This window comes from Lepisma saccharinum, chromosome 3 (genome assembly GCF_977018435.1).
Source record: "Lepisma saccharinum chromosome 3, izLepSacc3.1, whole genome shotgun sequence".
Classification (NCBI taxonomy): domain Eukaryota; kingdom Metazoa; phylum Arthropoda; class Insecta; order Zygentoma; family Lepismatidae; genus Lepisma; species Lepisma saccharinum.
The window spans coordinates 13,755,133-13,782,883 of NC_139231.1; the positions used below are offsets into that span (position 1 = coordinate 13,755,133).

Here is a 27,751-nt window from a genome sequence, read left to right on the forward strand (position 1 = left end):
GTTCCCAACTTACTTATGATTGGTCTTGGTGGGTATGGGCTGTGAATCACTGTCAAATGAGAGAAAAAAAGGGGAAATTATACAGTTGCGTAACTATATATTATTTCAATAATTGAATAAAGACATTGTCAAGAATTAAATGAGAAGAAGATTATAATAAATGTAAACTCCATCTGGATTAACCATGATAACAATTTTCGATGACAAATATTTTTTAATGCTTAGACATGCTAAATGTGTTTTTTTTTATTATTGTTTCAGATTGTTTGGATGTGCTTTAGTATTTTGATGTTGTTGGTTTATTTCACAGCATTACTATTATTATTATTTTTCTTTTGCCTAGGCCACAAATCCTTACCTGACTGGTATGCCGCAGGTCGGCAGTACATTCAGTCCGTACTTCACACCAGGCCCTATTATGCCAGTTTTGCCTCCTGACCCTGCTGTGGCTTCACCCTTGGGTGTTGTTCCTCAGACTGTTGTGACTCCACAGAAAATGCCAAGGTCTGACAGACTAGAGGTACGTTAATTGTAGGCTCAGCTTATTATTGTGTGCACTATATTTTTCCTGTTACATTGAGATCTAGCTTACATGGAAAAAAATCATGGATAAAGTTGGTTCATATAAATGTATTGAGATAATATATTTTGGTCGTGTGCATGGTTGCAGCAAGGAAGGAGGTTCTGGTCTGATGCAAGAGTGATGCAGAGGAAAGGTGCGTTGGATTGTTTTTCAGGATTGATGAGTGGGAGTAGGATTACAAAGAGAAATTGTTGGAGAGGAGGAGGGAAAAAAGGTGCAAAGTCAGATTGGTTATAGTAAAGTTTTAACCTTGAATTAGTGCCTATTGGAGTAACATTGTGTTGAAGGAATGAAGCTGGGTGGTTTACGGTAGCGTATCTAGCTGCTTGGGAAGAGAGCATTGTGAAATGGGCATGACAGAAGTTTTGTGAGTTGAAGATATCTCACCCTTCAGGCTCCGCTGGTCTTTGGCTTATATTGTTGGTGACTGGTTTTGAAGTAGTATTCTTTTTTTGACAGAAAATGCTTTGGTATTCTGACCCCCCACCCCCCAAATTGATCTTTGTAGTTTTCCTTTAAAATTATTGTGAAGAAACTATTGACAATTATCAAAACAACTGTAATAATTTGTTTTCTCTCACAAATATCTGTACAGCAGCAAATATAATCTTCTTATTTTCTAAGAGGAAATCTATAAACAGATGCATACTTCTTCAAGTTTTTAAATTTTAATGCGATTCAATGAAAGGAGAAACATTTTTGATAAATATGTTGCTGAAACAGATCTAAGGTTTAGCAAAACTACAAAAGAGAATTATTTAAATATCTTACACTGTTTTGGTAAAATTGATTGATACATTATGATAGTTTGTTAAAGTTAGGAACATGTTATCAAATCTGAATTTTGACAGCAATGGAAGACGTCAAGAATATGGCTCACAAAGAGTGAAAGGAAGAGAAGGAAAGGCAACTGCATTAAAGTGATATAAGAAATTACCTTGTTTCTGTAAAGCAGACTATTCAGTTGTAATATTCCTTTATATTAACCATCTTTATCTGTGGATTTTATTTCTTTCACACATAGAGAGTATTAGTCATTTGAACAAGTATTTCATAGAACAGTAATGTTTCTCAAATTAGTGCATGCATTTTTATTTGTTTCAAGCATAACAAATAATTAATTCTATTACATTTGCAAATATTGTTTGTATCAATTTTCTCAGATTATAGTAACATATTTTTTTTCAGGTTTTTCTGTAGGTAAATTGTACTGTATGGGTTTTTAATTTTAAAATTTAATTTTCAACTGCTTTTTTGTAGTATTAATAATAATCCTTGATTTGCAGCTGCGTGCTTTGTGCAACATTTTTTTATATATTTGCTATGCTTTAGTTGACATAGTGAATGTTCTATGGGTGCGTGCATATGTATGTATGCTTGTGAGAGGTAGTGTGAAGTCTTTTGTTAATTTTTCTTCCTTTTTTTCGAATTACGTTGTTGTTATTTCCACACTTCTGATTTTATTTATTTTCTTTTAGCAATCAAGTCTTTGTATGTACGAGTAATTGTTCTTAGTAGCAGAGAAAGCACACTTTGTTTAATTTTAGATTGAATAATGTGTTTTCTTTTTTAATGTCTGACTTTGTTTGCAGTTAATCATGAAAAATCTTTCTTTTAAGTTGCATGTGTTGGCTAATTTTGTTGGTAACAGTTTTTCATTTAGCACTGCACTTTTCTGTACATATGCAATGAAGTAGGAACATTTATTTCTTTCAGATGCAGTAATATCTTCTTTTTTCAGAATTGGCTTCTCTTTGAAATTTCCTTTACTAAGCCTTCACAATTGTAGTGCAGGGTACTTGTGTAATGACCAATAATAAGAAACAAAGCAGTACTTTTATATTGTAGAACACTTCTTGTAACATGTAATAATTTTAACATTTTTAATCTGTTGTAAACTAACATTAGTAGATTAAAAAGAAAACAAGAATGTTGAAATTTCATAGGAAAGAATTAGTTAATTTGAAACCATAGAGAGCATATTAGAAGTGTTTTACAGCATGAAGCCAGGCCGATAGGTTAAGGTGGTGGCAACACATGGGCAGTTTGTAGTTTCATAATTTTTTTTAACTCTTCACACTCTGTCATCTTTCTGTTTCACTGTTAAAGATTTTCTTCTATTTTGCCATGTGCACTAAAAGCTTGCTGTATTAAGATGAACTATTTCATCTTACTATATACTGTCTTTTAATGCCACACTGTAGAAAATAGTTTCTGTTTGTTAATCATGTGAGAAAATATACCTTTCATCCTTACTTTTTTTGTGGTACATTTTACCTACGTGAACCTTGGCCAAATCCCAAATTCCTTTCATGTTCAATCTGCACATTTTACCGCTGACTTCCTACATGTTGCTTGTTGTGTTTCTTTCTCGAAGTGATTTTTTTTTTTTTTTGTCAGAGAAGCAGAAATATACGTACAAGCATGGGAAATCGTTTGGGAGAGACAGTTCTGTGAGTGTGTGTCTGTGAATGACTGAGAAATCATAGTTAAGCCAGTTTCTGTTATATATATGTACTATATATATAGCAGAAGTTTTTTTTTCTTAACTTTTTTGTGTCTTATGTTGAAAGAGAAATTTATGTGGTGGTTTTGAACTGCTTTAGATGGAGCTTCCTAATATCAAGCTATTGTTGCACATGCAGCACTGAGGTATTACGTACCTAACACTTACACGTACATGTTCTTCTGTTCATACCTAATGTGTGCACACCAGCTGGCCATCCAGCACTTTCATTTTTATGATTCCATCCATTATTTTAACATCCCTGTCTGTTGATACCTTTCAACTGCTTAGGAAGAGAAATTGTACTTGCTGAAAATAACTATTAATTTTACACAGGAAGAAATTGAAGTATTGTTGTAACGCTTTATTCTTGTAGAGTGGTACGAGAATGGATGTTAAAAGCATAACCTACATAGAATCTCTGCTATGCATTATGTAAAAAAAAAATACTAATCGTGCTTTTGCTTGTATCAAAAAACTAACAAAAGACAAAGAAAGTTTCAAAGTCTTTAGTAAATTTAACTAGAAAAACAATATTTTTTTCCGTATTTTAAATTTCAATGTAAGATTTTTGAAATGTAAATATTTTGAGAAATAAGATAGAGAATATAGAAAAATATTCATTGAGTAATGTAGCAGCAAGCAATCCTTTTTGAAATGGCATTTATTAAAAGTAATTTTTAGGTATATTAATCTTCTCATTCATTTTCTCAGTGTAGTATATGTATAGTGAAAGGCTGTCAGAAATTTGTTTCTCACTGGTGTCTGGTGAATATAGAATTCCAAGGTGCCTTGAACAATGAGCTAAATATGTATGGTGAAATGTATTCAACTTTCTGGAACAAAATAATCAGTTTCTTACTTAGGTTACTTAAGTATAAAACAAAGTGCACTTTTTGTCATTGCTGGGGCTGTGAAGTTGATGACCTAATATATGTAAAAAATGATAAAAATTGTTTTCGTTATAAAAATGAAAGATTGAATGTTTCATAAATTAGAAGAGAGTAGTTGAATTATTTGATAAAATCCATTGTTTTGTGGTTTAAACTATTGAAGCAAAGGGAAAAAGCAATTAAGTGCTATTGCAGTTTTGCACATTTTTACTTCAAGCTTACATAAAATACACCACAAGGTTTTTCTGTAAAGTCATTCACCTCCTTTCAGAGTAGGCCTCCCATTATACCAGTGGTTGGCTAGCACCTGAAAATACAGTTGTGTTTCGCATACATCAGGTAATATTTTTTTAAAATATTGTGACTAATTTTACTTTAAAACCACAGATTAAACGATAATAGTGGCCAGCTAGGGGCACTCGAAGTAGGCTCCGCATAAAGTATTTTAAGTATGCTGGAGGAAAAATAAAATTTACCACAATTAATTATTTAATCCATTGCCAAACATTTCCATTAAAAATAATATTGTGCTTTCCCATTGACCATATTTTCGATTAATGGCAACCTTGCTAAATGGACCATCTCGGGAAATTTTAGTATGCAATTTATGCTAGCAAATGCATTTAAAATTCATGAAACAACAAGGAAGGAGAAGAATAAATCTCAAAAATGAGGAAAAATGCAAGAAGAATGGCAAAAAAACCCTGAAAAATGGCCTAAAAGCCAATAAAGGCCGAATAATCCAAAATAAAAAGTGTTTTCTGGTTCTAACTGAAGAGAAACAGACAGATAGCATTGTTTTCAAGGCTCAGAAAAAAAGACTTGTTTTTAGCAACGTACGAGCCCTAATCTTTGCAATAATTGTGCAATTAATTCGGAACGCATTGTAGATTTATGTTGTAGCAGAATTTATACATTGTGAGCCCATGCAAGATAAATAATTAAGGGAGATGGATGCTGCTGCCTTGGTTAATGCCTTGTATTGAAGGGTCCTCGATTCGTTGATTCAGGTCTCACTTTATACTGTAGGTCCAGTCTCGATTAGCCTATCTGAACATCAAGAGGAACACTTTTACTGATGTATTGGAAAGCATTAGGTATATTGGCCACGGTGGCTCAGTCGGTAACACGTCCGACTACCATGCTAAAGGTCCCGGGTTCGATCCCCAGTCGGTTCAAATCCGGGAACTTTTGTAATGTTTGGACATGGGTACTTGGGGGGGGTAAAGGCAGTCAGGGGCATGATGTTGATCACATCACCCCCACTCACAACCGGATCAAGAAAGTGTGGGGCGTTACCCCCTCACCCCCTATACACCTTCATGGCATGCTGCTAAGCATGGGAGCACTTTAACTTTTTTCATTTTTTTTTATTGGAAAGCATTAGTTCAAACTCTACATGGTATTCGAAGAGTCTGAATATGATAGAAATTGTGCAAAATTTGCCACTTCTTAATAAATGTATATCCAAACTCGAATGCAGTTGAAGTGTCCGTTACCTATTTCACTGTGATAGTGTAATTTCTTTATACATTTGACCTCCCTGCAGGGTCCCAATAAAGAAAATTGTTGTAAACGTTTACCAGATTTCCTGCATTATAAAATCCTGAGCCATACTGCCTTGAAAAACATATAATCAATGTTTTACTTTACTTACATTCCAGCACTTGTAAGCATTATGAACAATTGTAAAATGACCCACAGTTGTTCTTACTTATTGAGTTCTTAGCAAGTACACTTATGGTACTTGTTTTTTTTTCAACAATTTCTCAACAATAACAATAACCCATTGTTTTAATCAATAACTTCGTAAAAATAGGATAATAATAAGATTATGGCTCCATGTCCATGTTTAAGAGTGGATAAGTCAAATATGCTTATTTTCTGTCCATACTGTTAACCTCATTATGATAGTTGAGACCTGCAACTAAGCATAATGAGTAACAATTTTGTTAGTTATCTTGACATTTTCATTGCTAATATGCATTATTTTGATATGCAATCCTATATTTGCTGATTTATTTATGCATAATAACCCATGGCTCGACAGCCCTCAAAGGGCCTCAGCCTATCTCCCGGCTGCCAGTCTCCCTCCCATAATCCTACCTAGAGGTGTGGAGCGCTTCAACTGGTAATGGGGTGATGTGGGGTCAGCACGCCGAACCCTCAGCTGTTGTAGGAGATTTCCTAGTCCGGAAATCAGAATTAGAAAAGAACTTATAAACCACATGTAAGTAGATACTTATGCTTTGTTTAATATTTGAAGTAAACACTTTTATAAGAATTAATATTTTTAGAGTTCGAGTTTTTGTTTGAAGGCACTTTATATGTTGCCTTGGGGGCCGAGTGTTGAGTGCTCGTTTCACAATCTTGTCACTGAAAGTGCAAGGTCACATCCTGGCTTGGAATAGGTGTTTGTGAGAATCCCTTCATCAAATTCATCTATTCACTATTTATCCTCATTGTTGCAACTAGCCCAAAGAGACTAAAAAGCAATGTAAATGCAACACAGTGTAAAATGACATCACTGATTTACATTGGACTTATATCGCAACAAAATTCTAAATTACTAAAAAAATATTCTTTTTAAGAAGGAAATTATGGCAGTCGTCATGCTTGTCACACTTAACATTTAGATAATAGTCAATTAAGAAAAAGAATGTACATGAGAAGCTCATTGTTCATCGCACAATATTGAAAGTGTAATCTAACCAACATTATATTCTTGTACATGATGCAGTACGAAAATTTGATGACATTTAATATTTTACTTTCTCTTATGAATGAACAATATTTTGTAATTATGAGATTACATTTAGTTGTAGCTTACTTGCAAGAATGTCACATTTCTCACAGCCTTAAATTAATTATGATCTGAATATGGCCATTGAGTATGAAAAGATTCAAGATATTACCACTTTCCATTCCTTTTCCAGCCACTTTTAACCTTGGTCCTTTCATAAACCTTCACAACACAACAGATGTAAGGTGAAGGCTAGAGGCTACTGGATTTCTCCAAATATATCCATTGAAGGTAAAAAGAAAAGATAACCGGAAGGATTTCATCAATTCACTTCTTGCTGTGTAGGTTGTTTCAACATGTGCGTGTGTGTCTCGAAGTTCACACTTGTCTACAAGTTCTTCCTTGGAAACTCGTGTGAATCTGTAAGCAGGATTTGGTCATCATTTGAGCTTCTGCTTGCTGTTACGTAGCTGTAAATCAGCTTATAGGACAGAGATTTCAAGTTTTCTGTTGATACTATTGATTGCCTTGAACGTATGTGTCTTCATACAACCAGCATTGGCATATAAGCTTACCAGTATCGAAAGTTTCTAATGTATGTCAACATCGTCATTCTTCAAAAGACACAACTCGGCAAGACGAACTGAAATATGTACTTCCATCCGTTCAGATTCCAAAGCAGCTTTTTAGACCATTGTAGATGCATTTCTCCTGCATTCTCTTTAAAAATCGTTAGTGCTTGGTGTGAGAGATTTGACTCAAGAGCAGTTCACTCGAATACTTTTGGGTTACTCCCTATTCTCTGCTTTGTTATGCACATGTCCCTTGCCATATCATAATTCTCATTTCATCTTGTATCCCACTTATAGCACCTTTATTTATTATTTTTTTTACCTATATAAATTGCTATATTAGTTTCTGCTAAACTTTTTCCCATTGATAGATTTTTTTTTTAGATTGTTGCTTTGTACAGTATATGTAAATCTTTTTCTTCTGTGTATATAAACAATGAATTTATAAAATGGTAAATATATTTATATAAATTCTAATCCCTGTTGGAGTAGAAAAAGCTTTCTTTTGCAGCACTCCAAAAAAAAGAAAAGCAACCTACCTCATGTTTCCCCCCTATCTCAAACCTCATTTACCAAAACACATCCCTGTACCCATGGCTGTAGATGTAGCCTGCTTCATTCATCTCTGCTATAGGTCTGTCGTGAGTATCAACGAGGGGCGTGCAAACGTGCCGAAAGTGAGTGCCGCTTTGCCCATCCCCCCGACACCGTGACGGCCAACGAAGACGGCACAGTCACGGTCTGCATGGACGCAGTGAAGGGGCGATGCAACCGCGACCCTTGCCGCTATTTCCACCCCCCTCTGCACCTTCAAGCCCATATCAAGGCTGCACAGTCTCGAGTCAGCGCTGCCCACGTGGTAGGCATTCCACAGAGCCCTTTGTGCTCTATCTGCTCTGGGCTGTGTGTTTCACTGTGTCTGTCTGTCTCATAGCATTTGTTTCTTTTCTTCTTTTTTTTTTTTTTTACTTAGATAGATAGATAGATAGATATACTTTTTTTATTATTTGTTACTTTCCTTTATTATGTAGCTCTTGTAGAACACTGTAGATTTTCTCTTTTCTATTTCTGTCTCTTCTCTGTCTAGCTGGCAACTGGGTATTTTGTTTCATTGTAAATTTATAATGCCATCACCTCTGTAAACTTCATCCTGTCTACCCTAGATTATCTGCTTTTGGGATGAGCATAATTTATCACTGAAAAAAAAAAAAAAAATATTCCACTACAATTTCTTAGGTGCTATTAAGTAAATGTAAAAACTTTGGCCTTTCATTAAGAAAAATCATATTGTGCACAAGGCATCACTTAGAATACTGGCTTATCTTTATCCACAGTCTTTTTTTTTTAAAGTATATGTTTTGTATAAAATCTTTCATGGCCCTTTTTTATTTTATAGTAGAAAGCTGACTGTTCCTTTTCATTCACATTTTTGATAATAATAATAATGATAAAAATGCTTTTGTTTTAATGTCGGTTGTATAGTTATGCTTATCCCAAAAGTGTCAGTGTACTATAAGAAGCTAAGTACATGTATTATCTCCCCAGTCCTACATCCTGTGTTTGTCTCCTTTCCTACGCTGACAAGCCCTGCGCTAAGAACCGCCATAGTTTTTTGGGCCCAGTTGGCCAAATCCTGTCTGACTATGCTGCATTTCCTGTAGGGATCTTGGGATGCTCAATTGTTTGCCAACTGCACAGCTATGACTTTTTAAAATCTGCTAAGCTCACTCATTTCCTAGCTTTAGCCCACAATGGCACTATTTTTCTATAGCTCCCTTTTAGTCACTGTAGAATTGCTCTTTTTTGCCCGTGTACACTGCATCAATGCCACCCTCTTACAGATTCTGGCCAAAAAAAGAAAAAGAAAATCTGTGCGTTTGCCAAAATTACAACCGATTTGACAAAGGTAGGAATTTTTTAAAAATTTGTGTTAACAGGTAAATTATCATCAGGACTGACAATTGAAGGAAGTTGTGCTTTTACCAAAAAGGAAAAGAAAGTGAAAAACACACATGCATATATAATTTTTTAAAAACAATGTTGCCTTATATAAGATTAAGTAACCATGCTCTCCGTAAAGGACCAACGTGTTCAACACTATTATCGCAATGAAAATTCAAACTGGGTTTCCCTACATCAAGGTGTCAGAATCAAGCGTAGGGCTTGTTAGCAGTGGATGTTGCTGGAACATATGTGCCTACTGTAATTTTTCATTAGTGTAATTTTGAGGAGACCTGGCAGGTTTGGTAAAGTAAGATCGTAAAATAAAGTGCTCAGGTTTGTAAGTGCTCTACAGTTGTAGCGTAAGAGATTTATATTTGTCTATGTTAATTTTACTTAATAATTCTGTTTCCTTTGCAGGACATTGGGTGGAGGCATTACGTGATAAATTTCAAATGTTTCTTTGATGAACATATTTTAAAGTTGAAATTGGTTCGTCTGATAACGTGCTCTTGGAAAGTAAAGGATATTGAAGTTTCATATATTTTTAGGTCTTATAAGTATTGTTTAGTTCTCAATTTGATTTTTCAGTAGATCACCAGACCAACTTGATGATAGTGGTAATGCTTGTAATCTAGGTGTCCCGTGTTCAGTCCCCAGTGGAGGTAAATTGCACAATGGTTTGGATCCCACTTTAAACTGTAGATCCAGTACCAATTAGCGAAATGCACATAAATTGGACTAAAACAAACTGGATTTGCCAGTAAAACAGATCTGACAAATGTTCAGTAATACAGTAAATTTTCTTGCTGGGGGTCTAAATTTTACAACCACTATGCAAGTAAGAAATTATAAAAGGAGACTGCCAGTATAATATCGCTCATAAATATATGAGTAATTAGGTTCCTTTCAAGTGTAAAATAAGATACATGAAAGCGTAATAAAATATTTTGTGGTTTCATATGTACCAGTCCAGTCATTATTTAGAGTAGTGCCACAATGCTATTGTTCTCTCACCATATTCAATTAACAACTTGTCATCTCAATTTGTATAGAAAGGTAGCACAATAATGCATAATAATGAATATGCAACAAAAATGTGTGTTTATTGAGTAACCAGTCTCCACTCCAATTTATTGCTTGGGATCACAGTGTATCAGTGCTTATCTCACTCTTATCACTGTAAAGAAACTGATTCACAATTAATGTTGTATTCTAGGGTGTAATAGATGTGATTAACATAAATTGCCAATCCTTAATATGCTCAACATTTATGTAATTTGAACTAGCAACAGTAGTGAGCCCTATTTGACAATGGACAGAAATCCAATTCAGTCCTGTTTGGGTTTGCAGACATTTCATTTTTAGAATTTACTTTTTTTTCACAATTGTGCAGGAGATAATGATAAATTGTGAAATGCGTCACGTAATGCCTTCACCACACATCATTATAGTGCAGTGAAGAGGACCAAACTTGAATGAGAGTAACATCGTTGCTTCAATCATCATTTTTTTTTAATTTCACTTAGATCACTGACTGTCCTCACTTTTATTTACCCCAACCCATCGTTCATCAGTTTGCCACTTCCCTTCCTACCCATCATCAACATAGCTAGATTTTTTTTCTTTTTTTCACGCTGTAATTGAAGTATGCTTGAGTGCTGAACAGTTGCCAAGGTGCTTTGTTTGTTGATGATTGTTGTTGTCATTGTTGTTGTGTTTCCTTGCTTTACAGGTGTGCATGCTGCTACAGTTACTGTAGGTTATGGGCATCAAATCACCATTCTTATATTCCCTACTGCTGCAAGGTAGTTGTGCGGAGGTGGGACAGGAACATGCTGTTTTCCAGTTCTAACAGATTTTCTTCTTTTAAAGTTGCAAGTAATTTGCTATTGGTGCTATGAATCGGGCTATTATTTAAAAAACTGAATCAACTTTACTATTATCGGACATGCAGTTTGTATTTATTAAAAAAAAATATGCTAATGCACGAGTCATGTATGCGTGACTGAAGTTCGTGTGAGAGCGGATGTACACTGAGAATATGGAGAGTAGATTGGATGCATTGAGGTTTTTTTTGCGTAAATGTGTGGCATGTACGAGGTGTATGTGTATGCATGGATGCATAAGCATGTACAAAATCACACCTTAAAGACTGTACCGGGAAAAACACACTGAAATTCTTTTTACGTACCAAAACTTGGAGCCCGATTTATAGTTTACCATTCATAAAATAAAAGACACACTAATAATAAAGATAAGTTTTCTTTATAAAGTATTAGTAAGTTGTATGTACCCACCTCTTCTCAACGCACCTGTTCCAGTTCTATTTCAGTAACATCAAAGAGCGCTGCATGTTGTACACTTCTTCTACTGTATTTGTTAAAAAAAAGAAAAGTTTTACCAACGTCAGTTGGTTCCACAACACTTATGTGCTCTCCTGTTTCGTACAGTGACTATCATTTCGTGCCAGTGCCTTATTTTTCTTGTGACATGGTTGCATACCATAATTGGTCCATATTTTTATTATTACCTTTATTAATGGTTGCTATCTTTTTATTATTTTCTGATTTGTTGTGCTCATTTTCTTCCCACTCGGGCCTACCCGATGCTTGGCTGCTTGTCTGCCTGCTACTAATAGCCCGTAGCCGTGGCAACAGTTGGCAGCGTGGAAGTGGGGAAGAAACGCGCCCGTGACCCTAGCGATGACCTAGCGATAATGGTACAATATGCTTTGCATGTCCTTTTTTTTCCTGAGTAGTTGTAGAATTTGAGTATATTGCAGGGTCACATGACCAACATTCATGCGAGGAGCCAAACTGCTTCTCAAGTTTCATTTCGGTATTCAAGCGCCACTTCCAAATATTAGAATGCCAGATACACGTTTGTAATGAAAAATATAAATATACACAAAATTTTGCCCTTGAAAAGCTCCAAGTCCATTAAAATTTGGGCTCAAAAATTGCTTTGTTGCTGTTTCCTGCTCTGTCTTTCTTTATCACATTATTGCACACCTTCCCTTCTAATTGTTATGCCATGTGACATCATTTCTTGTGATGAAATAGCATCTGTTCCTTCTCTAAATTAATATTGGAGTGGAATCTTGTAAAAAAAAAAATAGTCTGTATGTGCTACTCAACAATTACAAGCTTGTACCATATTAATTTTTCTTTCAGTTTTTAGCTAATTCTTGTTGCAGATGTATTTTTTTTCCAACACCAGACCCTTATTTACAACATGAGCTGATTGTATGTCACATTACTTAGAAACTTGCAACATTACATTGCACTGTTTTTTTTTAAATTGTGCTTTACGTGTTGCCCTTGCTATCTTAGCGTCAGCTCCCCCCCTTTCTCTAAATTTTAATATATTTTTTCTCGTCGAGGCATTGGCATTCTCTCACTCTCTTTCCCTGTGCTGCAGAATTTCATTCGTGCCTTTGTAGTGTAGTTTGGAAACATCAACATTGCATAGAGCCTATCAAAGCTTAGAGTACGTTCACTGGAGCACTTTGGAAAATCATGAAAGTTTTGTAAGCTTGCTTTTTTTTGAATGAAATTCCTATGTTCTTTCCCCTCTCTGAACTTGTCAGTTTTGTTGGTCTAGTAAAACAACATTAGTGCTGCTAATTTTTTAAAGCTTTTATGTTCGTTAACCACAAGAGGGGACACATACTGTCATGTGATCGTGCTTGTGCTCATTTAATATGTATTTTGCACAGTATACTTATTATTCAGCTTTGTATTGAAAGTACAGATAGTTTAAAAGAACAGAGAAAAAACTTGGTTGTAACAAGTAGCATTGAACTGATGAGTAGAATTAAATAAGTTGTTAGCATGTTGTGAAAAGGCTGAAATTCTAGTTGCTTCACTTTTTTTTTTACTTGAGAAAATGAGTAGCATCTAAACAGAATCTATAATTATGCTTCATGTCCCCCATAATTTGTGTGTCTGTGTGCATGTAAAACAAAAGGTACTTACAATATGTAATAATTTTTTGAATTGCATATAACAAAAACCTGTTATCACAACATTCTAGCAACTTTTTCATATAAATTTGACTCCCCTTTCCTCCTCACCTCTTTGCAAATATACATAGACCCTTGTTCGAGAGAGTTAATTTTTTGGGGGTAAGAGACATCTGTTTACCAGAATGCATGTCGTGCTTTTTGACAGTCACTTGTTAACTAAGGCAGAGAATGCTGGGATACATAAACTTTGGTGATGGAAGTTGAATTTGTAGTCTTCTTCTAATTCCTATGAAAGTCAGTGAGCTTTGCTGTTGAATGCACTGTAGATTTTTGATTTGTGATAAGCAATTTTCCCTCGGAGGAGGGACAACGTCTAAGAAGAATAGGAAAAATGCTCCCATATATGTTGAATGTTATTTTATACTGATTCTGAATTTTAAAACATTATTTACTCTTACTGAAATGAATTATGCTTGCGTTATGATTGGGTATAGTGCAAATTATTGCAGCGGTAAGTACAAAGGCAATTGTTATTGGCATAATGCTGGGTGTGATGAAACTGAAATTAGTGTCATGAATGCACCGTGTGTCTAAAATATAAAATTTTATACACTATGTGGCTTGGTTAAATGTATCATTACAAAGATCTTGTGCATAAATGCTAAATTATGTCTTTCCATGGTGATGCAATATTGAAAATCCTGTTAAAAATATCTTGCTTCATGTCATGTCTTGACTAGGTTGTTCCACTCTTGGTGTTGCTGGCAGTTTCTTTCCATTCTGTCAAATCTAGCCAACATCTTGGATGAGGTACTTTTAGCAGATGACATCAATTAGGCTGATGTGATTTAGTTGTTGGTATATGTTTCCTGAAAATGGGATAGCCTAGAAGAGTTAACACATGAAGCTTTAACAGGATTTTCACAGAATTGTCTTACAATTTTTATTAGGCAATCTGAAATCTACAAATGTTTTTTCATCTTTCTTTCACTGTTACTATCTTCCAATTCTTCATTGGATATATATTGCAATCATATTTATTATATATATGACATATTCTGAGTAGTAGTACAAGAAGTATTTAACATTTTGAATATTTAATGTTAATTGGACATCCTCCCCCTCATATGCACACACACTTACACACACGTAGACATTCATCAGAGTATTTTGTTTGAACAGTACACATATCGTACTTTGTACTTTGCTGAATAGTTGCATACAAAGAATTTTAATGCACTCAATTCATAAAGAAACTCTGATCTTGCATAGTATTTTCACAGTGTTCTTTATATAGGAGCATATGTATTTTGCTTTCAATGTAGTTTATCGCTGCTGCCAAATCATTCTTTAGAATTTTCTAATGGGCACAGAAGGGTTTGTAATTATATTTGCACTTACTACTACTATTAACACGTGTCAATTCTTATAATACATGGAATCCCTGCATATTTTACACGTTGACTCTTCTGAACTATTAAATTAATATGGTTGCTAGTGGAGGGTGGTAAAAATGTGTAATATAAAACTAAGAGCATGGAAGTAACCAATCGCTGACACTTGTAGTTGACCCGTACTTACTACTGTTGCGATATTTCATTCCATTTTGTGATGTATTTTGAATCCATCTTGCAGGGTCAGGAATTTCAAACTTTTGCTGTTCTGCTACCATGATTTTTGCATTTGTTTTATTGTGATCTTCTACCAAAAAAAAACAACTTTATTGTTGTATTTTTCAAGGATCTGAAAAAATTGTCTAGTAACCAGGTCATTGGTTCAGGAAGTACAGATATTGTTATTGAAGTTATATCTTGGGATTGTGCCATAAAATCATATTTGTTTCTGAAACTTTGGTACTTTTTAAAAGTAGTACTGTGGTGAGGTTTGCAGATATCGCTCGGCTAGTATAACAAAAATTTGTCTCTACAAATTGTGTGAATAGTTTAACTTGAAAACTCTGATAACACTGTAAACTGTTTCACGGATAACTTCATTTCTGATATGTACTGTGACTAGAATTACAAATGAGACACTATCACAGGCTAAAAATTAAAAACAATGACGACTTTGAATTACCTGATGATGTTTGGGATTCATAATTTTAAATAAAAATTAAAAGGAGAATATCTTTATTCCCTAGGCTAGTTAAATGGAAGAACATATTTCTACTTTTTTCCAGACATACATTTCAGTAGTTAGACCAGTGTAATTCGATACAGTATTTTATACGTTTCTTTAAATGTATCTCTTTAGAGTTGCTTGTGGTGTTGAAGTATTTTTTTGAGTCAATTTTCACTGTTATTCTAAGGTGTATGAGAAAGATTTCCAAATGATGTTAACATTCTGATCAATAGTGCTAATTGTTATTTTATATCACAAAATAAATCTTTGCCAAATTCTTGCTTAACTTTTGCTGGGAAAGTAGCAATTATTCACACATATATTTCAGTCTGAAGTTTGTAATATATTCCTCTGATAATGTACAGCTAGAGCATTGTGTAACTATACATAAATCAAATGTGATAGATGGCTACAGTGTATAATTTGGCCATCTTAAAATAATCTCAACTTACGAAGCTCTAGGGAACACACTTAATTTTTCTGCCACTGGTTCATTTTTATTTGTGGTGAATGATGTAACTGGTAGCTAAAATTCCATGCAACATAAAATCCTGTATTCCATGTTGTATTGACTCAACGACGATTTTAGAAACAAAATTCCAAAAGACATGGTTTCACACAATATTTGTTTCCATCAACAGTTGGAAAAATAGCCAAACATTTGCACTAACAATGTGTAGGGTTTTGAGTAAATTGAACAAACATTCTTCTGTTGTTGGTTGCACTTCATTCATGCTGTTCTGTCGGATATTGTTTCAACATTAAGTTCTTACTTGAAAACAGGATACATGTTGACATTTGACTGTCAAAATTGCAGACTGCCAGGTAAAATAGGGTCTTGTTATCCAGTAATTAAAATAAAATTCCCTTCAATTAAAAAAAAAATATGTAACTTATCTCATACTCGTTGGTATTAATTTATCATGTTGGAAGCAAACCTATTTTTTTTTCCAAAAGTCTGTAGATTTTCATGATGTATATACTTATTGATGTATCTGTTAAATGATTCCTTAAAATATGTTTTTATTAAGTAGTTAGTTTGAGAGAGAGATTTTTCATGAACCTACTTCACCATACATTTTTTTTTGTTAAGTTTTAATTTGATGTGTGTTACCATATAATATTACAGAAAGATTGACTGCAAAAACAGTTGTATTAGGGAAAACCGATTGAAACATCAATCTCTTAAAACAAGTTTTCTTAAATAGTTACCAAACTAAATGTATAATTTCCAATTTCAGATGGACATGAAGTCTCTTGGCTCTGTCTACTATGACAACTTTGTAAGTGTAATTTATATATGATATATAAGATATGTTCAATGTTGTGATTCATGGGTTAAAATAGGCTTTTAATGTTATAAATATTAGTGTGATATACATGAAACACTGTATGTGTCCGTTTTCCTGCATTTTCTTGTATAAGGTGATCTTCAGCTTAAACCCAGCCTTGTGTACCTCATAGAATATACAACTAATATCTTAGAGCTGTATAGTTTTGCCTTCTCTGCCATATAAATATATTCTCTACTAGTTTTTATTGCTTCCAACTATTCCAGGGGTAAAGTGCGTGGACAGAGCATTTACCATAGTGTATAAAGAATAAGTTTTGCACATGCAACTAATTTCCATTACTTTTGAGCTCAATTCTATAGTTTCTGAATGCAAATACAGTACTGTTATGTGCTAAGATTCCAATTTTACCATGAAATGGTGAGATATAATAACTGAAGAGAGGATCAAACTTACAAAGGAAATATAATAACATGCTTTGTAATCTATGTATTTGTATGGCCTCTGGTTTACATTTTTAACTTACACTTAACCTGTACCTTGAATGTGCTATCTTGAGATTTTCCTCAGTATCATTGGAAGTTTTGTTGCACAAATAAAAGCATAATTGATATCAACATTTACCCACTTTCTTATAGCAGTTTTTCTGTAATAGTGTTTTTTCTTTTCTTTTTTTTTTTCCTCCTTCTTCTTCAAAAAGATGTATTTGACTAGTCGCGAACACATAGTTCTTCTTCCAGTTTATGGTTGTTGCAAGCAATCGAAACATGGTTTTTGATGCAATGTTACCAGAGAAGTTGTCCTTTCTTCATCAGACAACCGACAAACTACAAATCAATGTTCTCCCAAAATGTTACATCAAAAATTATGTTTAAATGTCTGTAACAACAGTAAACTAGAAGAATCATGCAGTGCAAGCAATACGTACGTGCAAGAAGAATTTTAAGGAAACACAGATCTGGTCTGTTATATCTAAAGAACTTGACTTTGTGTGTGTGTGGAAGAAGTCATTCTATCACAACTGTCTTACGTATGGTATTTTGTAATTTTAACAATAAGCAATGGATTTTGCACAGGAATGGTTGGGAAATTAGTTGCTCATTGTTTATGATACAGTTAGTGGAGGTAGAACTGACTTTTTCTTTAATTAAAAAATATGCAGGTAAAGATTGTCGATCATTCTCCCCAAGAATCCTGCTAATAGCACAATGCAAGGTTGATGCCAATCCATATGGAAATTTCAGTTGCCCAAATACTTAATTAACTCTTGTGTTATGACAGGCCATTGAGGGCATGTTGCCGGGAGCATTTTCGTTCAGCCTTAACATAGTTCAGTTTCTTGCTTCCTTTCTCCCCCTTCTCTCTGTAATTCTCATCAAGATGTCAAGATGAAAATTTGAGCCCTTTTAGGAATGTTGAAAACATTTTTCACAAGTGCATATTAAACTATGAATCAAATAACATATGCTTATACACTTACTTTTCCAACAAATTGTGAAGCCACAGCTCACCAGTAATAATAATAATAATAATGATGGTCATGTTCCACATTTGATTTCACGCCATTGTCAATTGAAGCTACGTAGAGACCCTGGATTTGCTGTATTATTGTTATGATAGGACCTTTCAAACTTTCAAAGGACATATTTTTCGACCCCCCCCCCCTTGCTATTCGAAAAAATTGAGTTGATCCCAGCCTACCCCCTTGTGGGGGGCCTGGGTAGGGAATGGTTGGCCTCAAAATGTTTCTCCCTGAACATCATAGAATACATGTTTTGCCATTTCTTCCTATTTACAGCCGTTTTCACAATACCCAGGGTGGGGTGAGACTTTATGGACACCCTGTATATATATCTATCACAGTAGTTTGTTCCATAGTTTAGAAGTAGCTAAGTTCAATATTAGAAGAAATTGGAAGTTACAATTTGCACCACACATTCCATTCATATTTACTTGGAATTGAACATAAGTCTGCCTTGCACTTCAATATTTTAAAAATTCTTCAGTCCACACAATTATTGCTACCCTTTCAAACCATAACAATTACTGTTGGTGGCATTCTAGATCTGATACAATGTGCAGAATTTAACATGTTATACAATCTGACAAATATCATGCAGTAGACATAAAAACTAAAGAATAACAACTAAATGGGCATTAGGCTGATGCATGTCATCAGCAACAACTTATGGTGCTGCTGTTATATTTTTAACAGATAGTGTTGCTGTGTTTCTCAGCTTCTTTACCAAAAAAAAAGAACAATTGTTTTCCCAACACTAACATACAGCTTGCTTCTGCTGCTTTGCCAAAAAAAGCATGGCTGGTTAGGTGTGATGTATTACAAAGCAACAACAAACAAAGAAAATAACCTAGTACATCTTCCACGTATTGTATAGTTGCTTCAAGAATTTCACGCTCTTCCCTGTGTATTACTGCAATTAGTCCATGTTCGTAGAATAAAATATTTGTACAGGTACTTATTTAGAAGGGCAATGATCTTTAGAATATTTGAATCTGAAATAATGGCCCATGGCCCAATTTTGTACATTCCTAGGAAATTGTAATGCTTGGACACATTTTTGGTTTTCAAGGCTCGACTTATTAAAAAATGTTGCATTAATATTCTCAATTCTGAAATTGTAGATCTCTTAGGTCATTCATAGGAATTTTCATGCGATTGTGTTCACAGAAAGATTCTTCTAAATGCTCTTTGTGGATTTTTTTAAAATTTAGAAGCCTCTTATCAAATGTAAATATAACATTCCCAAATGGGTTGCCTTTTTTGTTGTTGTACAAGGAAACAGATGGATCTTTCAATACATGATGTACATGATGGGGTGGAATGATTTTAAAGGTAGACTAGACTACAACAATGTAGATTGACCCATCCTCTCTCTATGTCTGTACATTGGAAACAATGAGCCTTAGTCTTGTGTGTTCGTGAAACAAATAGATGCAAATTATTTCTGCTTTGCCATATTAAATGTATGCAATCTTTGCAAATACCTATCAAGCACTTACGTATAACACTGATACTGAGGACCAATATTGATTCAAAATTACAAATGTTCCTTGAAGACTCTAAATTGTTCATCCACCTCCAGGTGAAGCTAATGAGTTTTGCTTCGAAAAGGACACTTTATTCACACATGTACTTTTCATATCCAGAGTATGTGAATTATACCTTGTGAAATTCATAAAAATTATAACAAACTGGCATAATTTTATCTAAATTAAAAGTTATTTCTAGAATATCATTGAAATTTTACCAAAATGCCTGTTGGACAGTGCCGATAGAATACCAGTTAATCTATTGTAATGTAAAAAATATGGTGGTGCCCACATAGGAGTGTGGAAATAGGGCTCCATGCATTCTTGATCTTGGCCACAGTGGTGGTGTGCAATCAGCATCATGCTATGCCCACCTACTCCCTCCCCTCTTCCCAGATGAGGATAGGCTAGGGGTGAAAACATTCCCACCCTGAAATGCCGTATTGATTTTACCAGGTCATATTAAATGTTTAAATCGGTGCTGGGATCAGCTGTAGGGATGCTTTGCAGAAATTTTCCTACCTATCACTCACTACCCTTCATGCTCCCTCACTTTGAACACTGGTTTAAATATATATATGTATATATCAGAGGGTCTCCTAAGCATCTGCCATGGATGTAGCATGAAAATTTTGGAACATTTGGGGAAACAAAACCCATGATGTAAACAGCCTATTGAGGGTCAAGTCCCACCAAGTGTATGGTCAGTGCACATTGTGTCCTATCACCGCTATTTTCTTGCTTTCGAGACTCGAAGTTCACTACTATTGCTTTCAAGTAGGATGTCCTCAGGATTCTAGGTCAACACAAAATCCTTGAACTCCAACCGGGGATCCAACACAGGACTGCTTGCAACAAAGGCGAGAGAGATGAGAGAGCTACCCATTAGGCCAAGTGGGAGCTCTAGATTAGATAATACATGTTGCACACAGAATTCAGCCTTGGCACTTCATACTTTTGAAAAAAAAAAGAGTAAGTAATGTTGCGATGGCAAATACAAATGTGCCCTATGAAGTCTTCCAACATCACATGCATTGTGGCTAAGCTTTTTCTATCCTGCATCACCCCCAAAAAATAAGCAAACCTTCTTAACAAATCATTTCCTAACTGCCTTCTTTCTGACAACACACCCCTTAGATCACATTACGTTATACCTTTATTTATTAGGTTTTAGTTAGATATAAGAAAATATAATTCACATATTTAATGTTTGTTAGTTATTAGTGATTCTTTATCTTCTAAATGTGTTTTAAGGTGTAGTTATACCATTTGATCTTGAAATATACATATATACAGTAGACTCGCGATTAATCGAGTCCCAATTAACCGAGGCTCCGGGTTAACCGAGGGAGTGGTTGGAAAACATCGTGCTTCATAACGCACCCCCCTGTTTGTTTATGGATTCAAGTCACCGTCTGCGCTGCACGTGTTCATGTTGGTGTATCCGATTGTTATGGTGGTGTTTAAGTCTGTGTAGGCCTATTCTAAGTGGAAAAAGTAATCTTCTCATTTATGTTGTACTAGTAATAAATAATTACTATACAGTTTAAAGTGTTGTTTCGTCATTTACGACCTATTACCACATTATCGCCGTATTATCAGAGTTTTTCCGTAACCGAGGTAATCTCGGTCCAAATTAGCTCGGATAATCGCAAGTCTACTGTATTATTATAATGGCTGACAAGAGTAAGATATTTGCAGCATTAATCCTAACCAGAGCTGCCAATTTGGCAATCCTATGTAATCTCATTACAAGAAAAATTAATTGTTTTGGTGTAGTATGACCCAAGTATTTCATAAAGCTGGACTGATATTAAATTTTTGCTGATAAAGGACCAAAATTTACCAATTTGATATAATTGCTGTTTTTCCTTGAAGAACATAAGCAGTTCATTAACTTCCTAAATTAATGTACGTAAGCAAGTGAAAAAGAAACTGTGCACTTAGGCATTTAATTTACAAGACCAGAGCATATGATTTTCCATTTATATTCATAAAAATAGTACCAAATGGGAACTATGTTGGTCGAGTTGGCAGGGCATCTGACTGCTACGTGGGAGACCCAGGGTTGATTCCTGGGATGGATGATCTAAGGTTGGAAAATTTCCAGTTGTGTCCCTGCATAAAAGAGGCTGTGGGGTTCACCCAGGCTGATTACCTGGTGGATAAAGGCAGCCAGAGCACGGTGCTGATCACATCGGCTCCAAACGTGGCCAATATCATGAATGCATGTGGGGTCGTATCCCCACATCATCTATGTGCCTTCATGGCACGGTGCAATTTGCACATAGACCTTTACCATACAGATATATCAGATTGGTAATTTCATCCATTTTGACTGATACCAATAGAGGACAAATTAATAAATAGTAATGTGATAGATAGAGTTTTGAACTTCTTGTCAGCAAATCTAAAAACAAAAATGCATTTTTTCATGATGATACAGTGTAACGACACCAGTTGTTTTTTCTTGTGTAAAATACTTGCGTATGCATTTTCCTTTTCTTTTATTTTGTTCCTCTAGTTTCATAGTTTGTCAAGTATTTTGAATGTAGTTGAAGAAGACATTTTTGGTTTAAATAATCACCCATTTTTGCATTGCAGGCCTTCCCTGGTATGGTTCCATACAAACGCCCAGCGGCTGACAAATCCGGTGTGCCTGTATACCAGCCCAATGCAACCACCTACCAGCAACTGATGCAGTTGCAACAACCATTTGTTCCCGTATCATGTGAGTACAACGCCACTTCCACTGCTTCCACTACCACACCTGTCAGTCCCACAAGCTCCCCGAGCAGTACTACGCCATCTCTTCCTGTTGGTGTAGGAGGCAACACCGAATCAACCAATAGCATAACAAAAGCTGCCACGGTTAACAACATTGCAGAGGGCAGTGAAAACCATCAGAGCAACGATGTCACGAAACCATCAGCACCAAACATGGTGCTCGCTAACAAAGACTTAGCGCAACAGAATTTATTGAATACAATGAAAGCAGTTTCTGCAACAGCATCGCTTAGTATCAACCCATTAACAGCGCTCAGTTATACCGGGGTTGCTCTTAATAAACAGGCTGTCAAACCTAGATACCCTACCCCGCAGCAATACCCTATCTTTACCCAGGGCTTGACTACCATCAGCCGACCCCCTACGCTGCCAGCTACCATTCCTACCACAAGCTACTTTCCGCAGTTTTCCCTTATACCTGCTCCTCGTCCGCAGTATATCCACACTTTGACAAACCCATTTGCCATACCCCAACAGCCTGCTGGCATGGTTAATAACAATATGCTTACCCAGTACGCTCCTCTAAATAACAATAATGTCTTGACAACAATGAGTTTACAGCCTTACAAGAAAATGAAAACTATTTAAAAGTAAGTCAGCCAGAAATTTACATTTTACTGAGTCATGAGAAGTTCTTTCATCATTGTTAACATTCAAGTTCTTTTCTAGTCAAAATTTTATTTTTCATTACTTGATCAGTATTTTTTACGGTGGTAAAACGTCGTCTATATTCCTGTTTGTAGTGTAGAGCTGTTAGCAATGATCGAGTTGAGCGGAAGAGAGAAAAGAATAACATATATTTTCTTGAAGGTGATAGTGTGTAAGTCATAGTTTTGAAACAAGATTGTACTGTGGTTTTTTGTCATTAAAATATGTAGATTATAGTGATAACAAATAATCTATCAACAGTCATGCAGTGCTTAGTACCAATTCTTACTTTAACTGCTTTTAATACCATGGTCAAATAATTGTATTGAAAAGAAAAGTTTTACGTGAAGTACCAGTATAAAAATCACCCTGTAATGTTCAGAAAACAGATGCATGATCTTCAAAGGAAAAGCCTGCAGTGTAATTTGAGTAGATGCATTGAGCATGTGTAGATTCGTAAGCTATATATTGTATTTACATATTACTAGTAGTGCCAGAGTAGATATATTTTTTTTTAATTCCGAAAGTATTTTCCTGTGTTGATTACAGATAATTGCTATAATTGTTGCAATTTTGATTTAATTCTTTTATTGTAGATGTCTACTGTTTTAGGCTAGTCCCCAGTGGGACCAAGTACCTCTTTTTACTTTTACTTTTAAAGAAAAACACTTATAAATTCCCTATAGGAAAAAATTGTATTTGTAGGTGTAAATGATATAGAACTGTATGTCTTCCTGCTTTGAGCAGTTCCACATTTGATCTGATATAAAATTCTGCAGCACAGTTTTAAAGAAAATGAATTATTGTAGTAAAAATTAGTTTTAATCACACTTTTCTTTCAAAGAACTTTGTGCAGTTCTGCAAGCAATAATAGTGCAAATACACAAGCTGCAATGAATACATACAGTTCTGTTTAGTACTTTTTAAAAGTACCAGTAATGAAAGAAAGCATTGCAGACGTACTCTTTCATCGTTAATGTGTACAAGTAATTTTTTTTAAAAAATGAAAGCTATGCATGCATTTTATTATACACATTTATGTATGTAAATATTTTAATATATATATTTCAGTACACTCGATAGGAGTGTGTTCTCTTTTTATATATATACATAAACCACACTGTGGCAGTGTTACTTATGGTAGTTACACTGAGAAAAAAGAAATATATATATATATATAGTTCCATTATAAATTGTTTGTTGTTGTTATTGTTGTAGAAGTTACATAAATGACATGCTGATATATAAGTGTACAACCCTTTTAACCAATGTGCTGCACCAGTATGTGGTCAGGCTTGTGTGGAAGTGCTCTATAGTATTTGCATCACTGGGATGAACTTTTTTTTTCGGTCAGACACAACAAAGTGCCTTCTACATCTGTCCTTTACTGAAGGATGTGGGTTACGGCTGCCTGACTGGTCACGCTTTATTGCCATCACTGATTGTATCAATGATGTGTTTATTGTACTGTCTAATCCCGCTGATCTTTGTATGTAAAAAAATATATATATATCAGCCAGTATTTGTAATAATAATGCTTGGAAATGCATGTTTTATTGTTTTATTAATGCTTCTTTTTTCAATCTTCTCCTCAGAAAACCCAGCCTTTTAGTTAAAAAAAAAATAAGAAAAGATATTTTGAGTTTTTCCAGTGTTTTTCTGTTACTTTTCTGTATGCTGCATAAGAGGTAAGAAGAACCTATTATTAACTAACACATTATTCTGTACAAGCTCTTCTTAATAGAAGCAATCTGTAGAGACACTTATTTGGTTATCTTGCCTATGTGTAGGATGCATTTTGTTGGTACTGCTTCTTCGCAAGGGTTTTGGCTACTACAGGGTGATGCTGGTTTAGGGGAATTGTTGCAAGCAAAATCTTCCATAATGAAAGTGGGTAAGAATTGGGACCATTATGGATGAGACCCATTTCAGTTATATATGTACCAGGTGGCCCATAAGTCGGTTGGCACTACTAGTTATACATACATTGCAACTTTGCCAACTGACTTATGGGCCACCCAGTATTTTGTGTCTTTCCATAGTACTGACAGTAATTTGCATAACAGTTTAAAAAATATACTGGCATGCATAAAAAGTTTCAAGTCATGTTTGCGAGCTTACTTTTATGCATTTCAATCTGGTTGCACCTCTAGCGCAAAGTCTACAAAATAGGGGCGGACCTCCGCAGCAGAGTGGTTAGCACAGGTTCGAATCCCTCCCTGGGCGTGGGTGTCTTTGTGCATGTGTCTTCATTAATCTCATCATATTGTCACTCATCCTCATCGTCACAATTAGCTGCAAGTGACAAAATAAAATTAAGAAGTATAAAAAAGGGATGGCAATATCTGGATCCTGAAACACCCAGGTACCCAAATTCTAGTTCCCAGTCAGGTGACCAGATTTTTGGTTCCTTATCTTGGCCCAATTTTCAGTTCCAGATCTAGGTACCCAAATTTTGGTTCCAGAACCAGGTACCTGAATTTTGGTTCAATGACTGGGTACTTCAGATTTGGGTACTTGCTTCTCACTGGATCCAGATATTTCGAGAACCAGGTATCCTCGATCCAAAATTTTTTGGCTGTTGATATTACAAAATCATATTGTGATGGATCATTACAAAGTCCATGTAGTCTTCACTGCATGATACTTTTTAAGCTCAGAATAAAATGATGTCATTTTATTCTTATTTGACAGCCTTTTAGACATGGATTGCCAATTTTATAAACTTGTAGTGTAACGTATGAGCTACGAATGAGTAGCGTAACCCGGTCATAGAAACCTACAGCAAACGGGGTTCGTCCTGCTGAGGCATGTGGGAGTGTGGCTGGCAGCCTTGGCCTTCAAGGTCTGTATTAGTGTATAATAATAATATTTGTGGATATTCTTTCACTAGATGAGTGAATATCTGAAACAAATATTTTTCTTTATTATTTTTTTCACATTTCATAACATTAATATACTGAAATATTTTGTTATTAAATATTGTACTTTCAAAGAAAAATATTGGAAGTAAGAGGGAAAAATGTTAGTACGTTGCATGATTTCCAACAAGAATTTTGAAAACTCACAAAACCAGTTATTTCTTGCATTAATTGTTTTCGACATGGTTCCATTTTACACTCAACTTTTTGAGCTAACACCAGTTATTCTGATGGAATACAAGTTAGCTGAATGTTATTTCTCTTACCAACTATCAAAATAATGAAATTTTATGCTTATGCTTTTTTGAAATTGGAAAATGAAGGATGCAATTTTCAGAGGGAGGGAGGGTTCAAAACTGCCCACTCCCTTGTGATACCCATGGTATCATTCATTGGAATCCAAAAACTTTTTATTTAAATTTGTCAGTATCATTAATTCGTTAATAATATTGCAGTTGTAGCCACAGTTTTATTTTGATATGTGAGGCTCTTGTGGTCATCCAGGAATGGAACATGCATATTTGGCATTTTATGCCTTTGCTCTGCCATAGTAAATATATAGCCAATTCATTAGAAATATAATGTTCACAGTTGATTCTTCACTAATTGCTGTTTGAGCACAGTGATCAGAGTTAAGAATATAAAGAAAAATAAAGAGAATGTACTAATGCTGGTATGCTAATGTAGCATTCTGCATGGATAGGACCCAAAACATTTTTATATTTAATGACAGGGTAGATGGTATGGTGATGATACGTTCCTTATTGCAGTGGTTGGTGAGAGTTCATTTTTTTCCCCCAAGAGCAGATTGGAATGCATAATAATAAATTGAGATCGCTACATGAAATTATATCATTTCTACAAAACTGGAACCATTCTTTTTAACATTTACATTTATTGTAGAATTAACAGGTTTTTTTTAATGGTGGAAAGAAGTTAGTTGAAATGTTATCTGAGTGTGCAGCGAAATAAAGTGATGGTGTGTACAGCTGTAGATACAGAAGGAACCAAGGAAAAAATTCCATTGCTCATGCGGCTATTTGGGAAATTTGGCACTCTCAACTTTCTAAAATGACGAAAGAGTCAGGACAGGAAATTATGAAAAACATTCACTGTAGAATGTGGGGTAAACAAGACAATATCTCTAAAGAACACACAGTATTTGCGTTAAAAATGACGAAAAATATGCAACAGCATGCTAAGACAGAACTCATTCAAAGTCATCTATTTAAGTAGAACTCTTCTTTTTTATCTTTTTTTTATTTTTAGAAAAACTCATGGAAGATATTTGACAGTGGCAGAGCTGTAGTACCCCCTCCTCCTCCATCCAATTTATGAACACATTTTCTGACCTAATATTCATGGAGAATGGCCCCAAAAGATTGAAAGTGCTGATGTATTCTTTTCATCATTTTTGACATGAGTAGAATGTTATGGTGTTCACTCTCCTCCCAAAATGATGTAAGAAGAAGAATGCCATGCTGTCCCTCATTATTCCTAAATCTGTGGCAATTCAAGCTACACTCTACCTTCAATGTTCATTCAAATGCAAGAAGCTTACAGCTTGTTTTTGTATTTAAAAGTCAAGAAATTAAACATTTTATTTACAGGCATGAAAGTATACTCGCTGATTCTACGCATGAAAAGTCATAGTAGCAACTGTAGATGGTTTTATGTTGACTAGAAATGTTATTAGTAGTGAAGCACTTGCATACTCAGGATG

At 34.9% G+C, this 27,751-nt stretch overlaps 1 protein-coding gene across 12 annotated transcripts in view; it reads left to right on the top strand.

Moving 5' to 3' along the window:
• Positions 1-27,751, top strand: part of LOC145984918 (muscleblind-like protein 1) — a 718,465-nt gene that overhangs the window by 677,898 nt on the left and 12,816 nt on the right. For 5 of the 12 annotated variants that reach the window (XM_083118308.1, XM_083118307.1, XM_083118309.1 and 2 more), the window contains 4 exons: positions 344-520; positions 7,932-8,156; positions 16,571-16,612; positions 22,277-24,656. In XM_083118308.1, coding sequence (XP_082974434.1) covers positions 344-520; positions 7,932-8,156; positions 16,571-16,612; positions 22,277-23,047 — 1,215 coding nt within the window. In that variant the 3' untranslated portion in view covers positions 23,048-24,656. Of the gene's footprint in view, positions 1-343; positions 521-7,931; positions 8,157-11,879; positions 11,961-16,570; positions 16,613-22,276; positions 24,657-27,751 lie in introns of those variants that run through there. The other 7 variants (XR_014441375.1, XR_014441377.1, XM_083118316.1 and 4 more) reach the window with 4 other exon arrangements.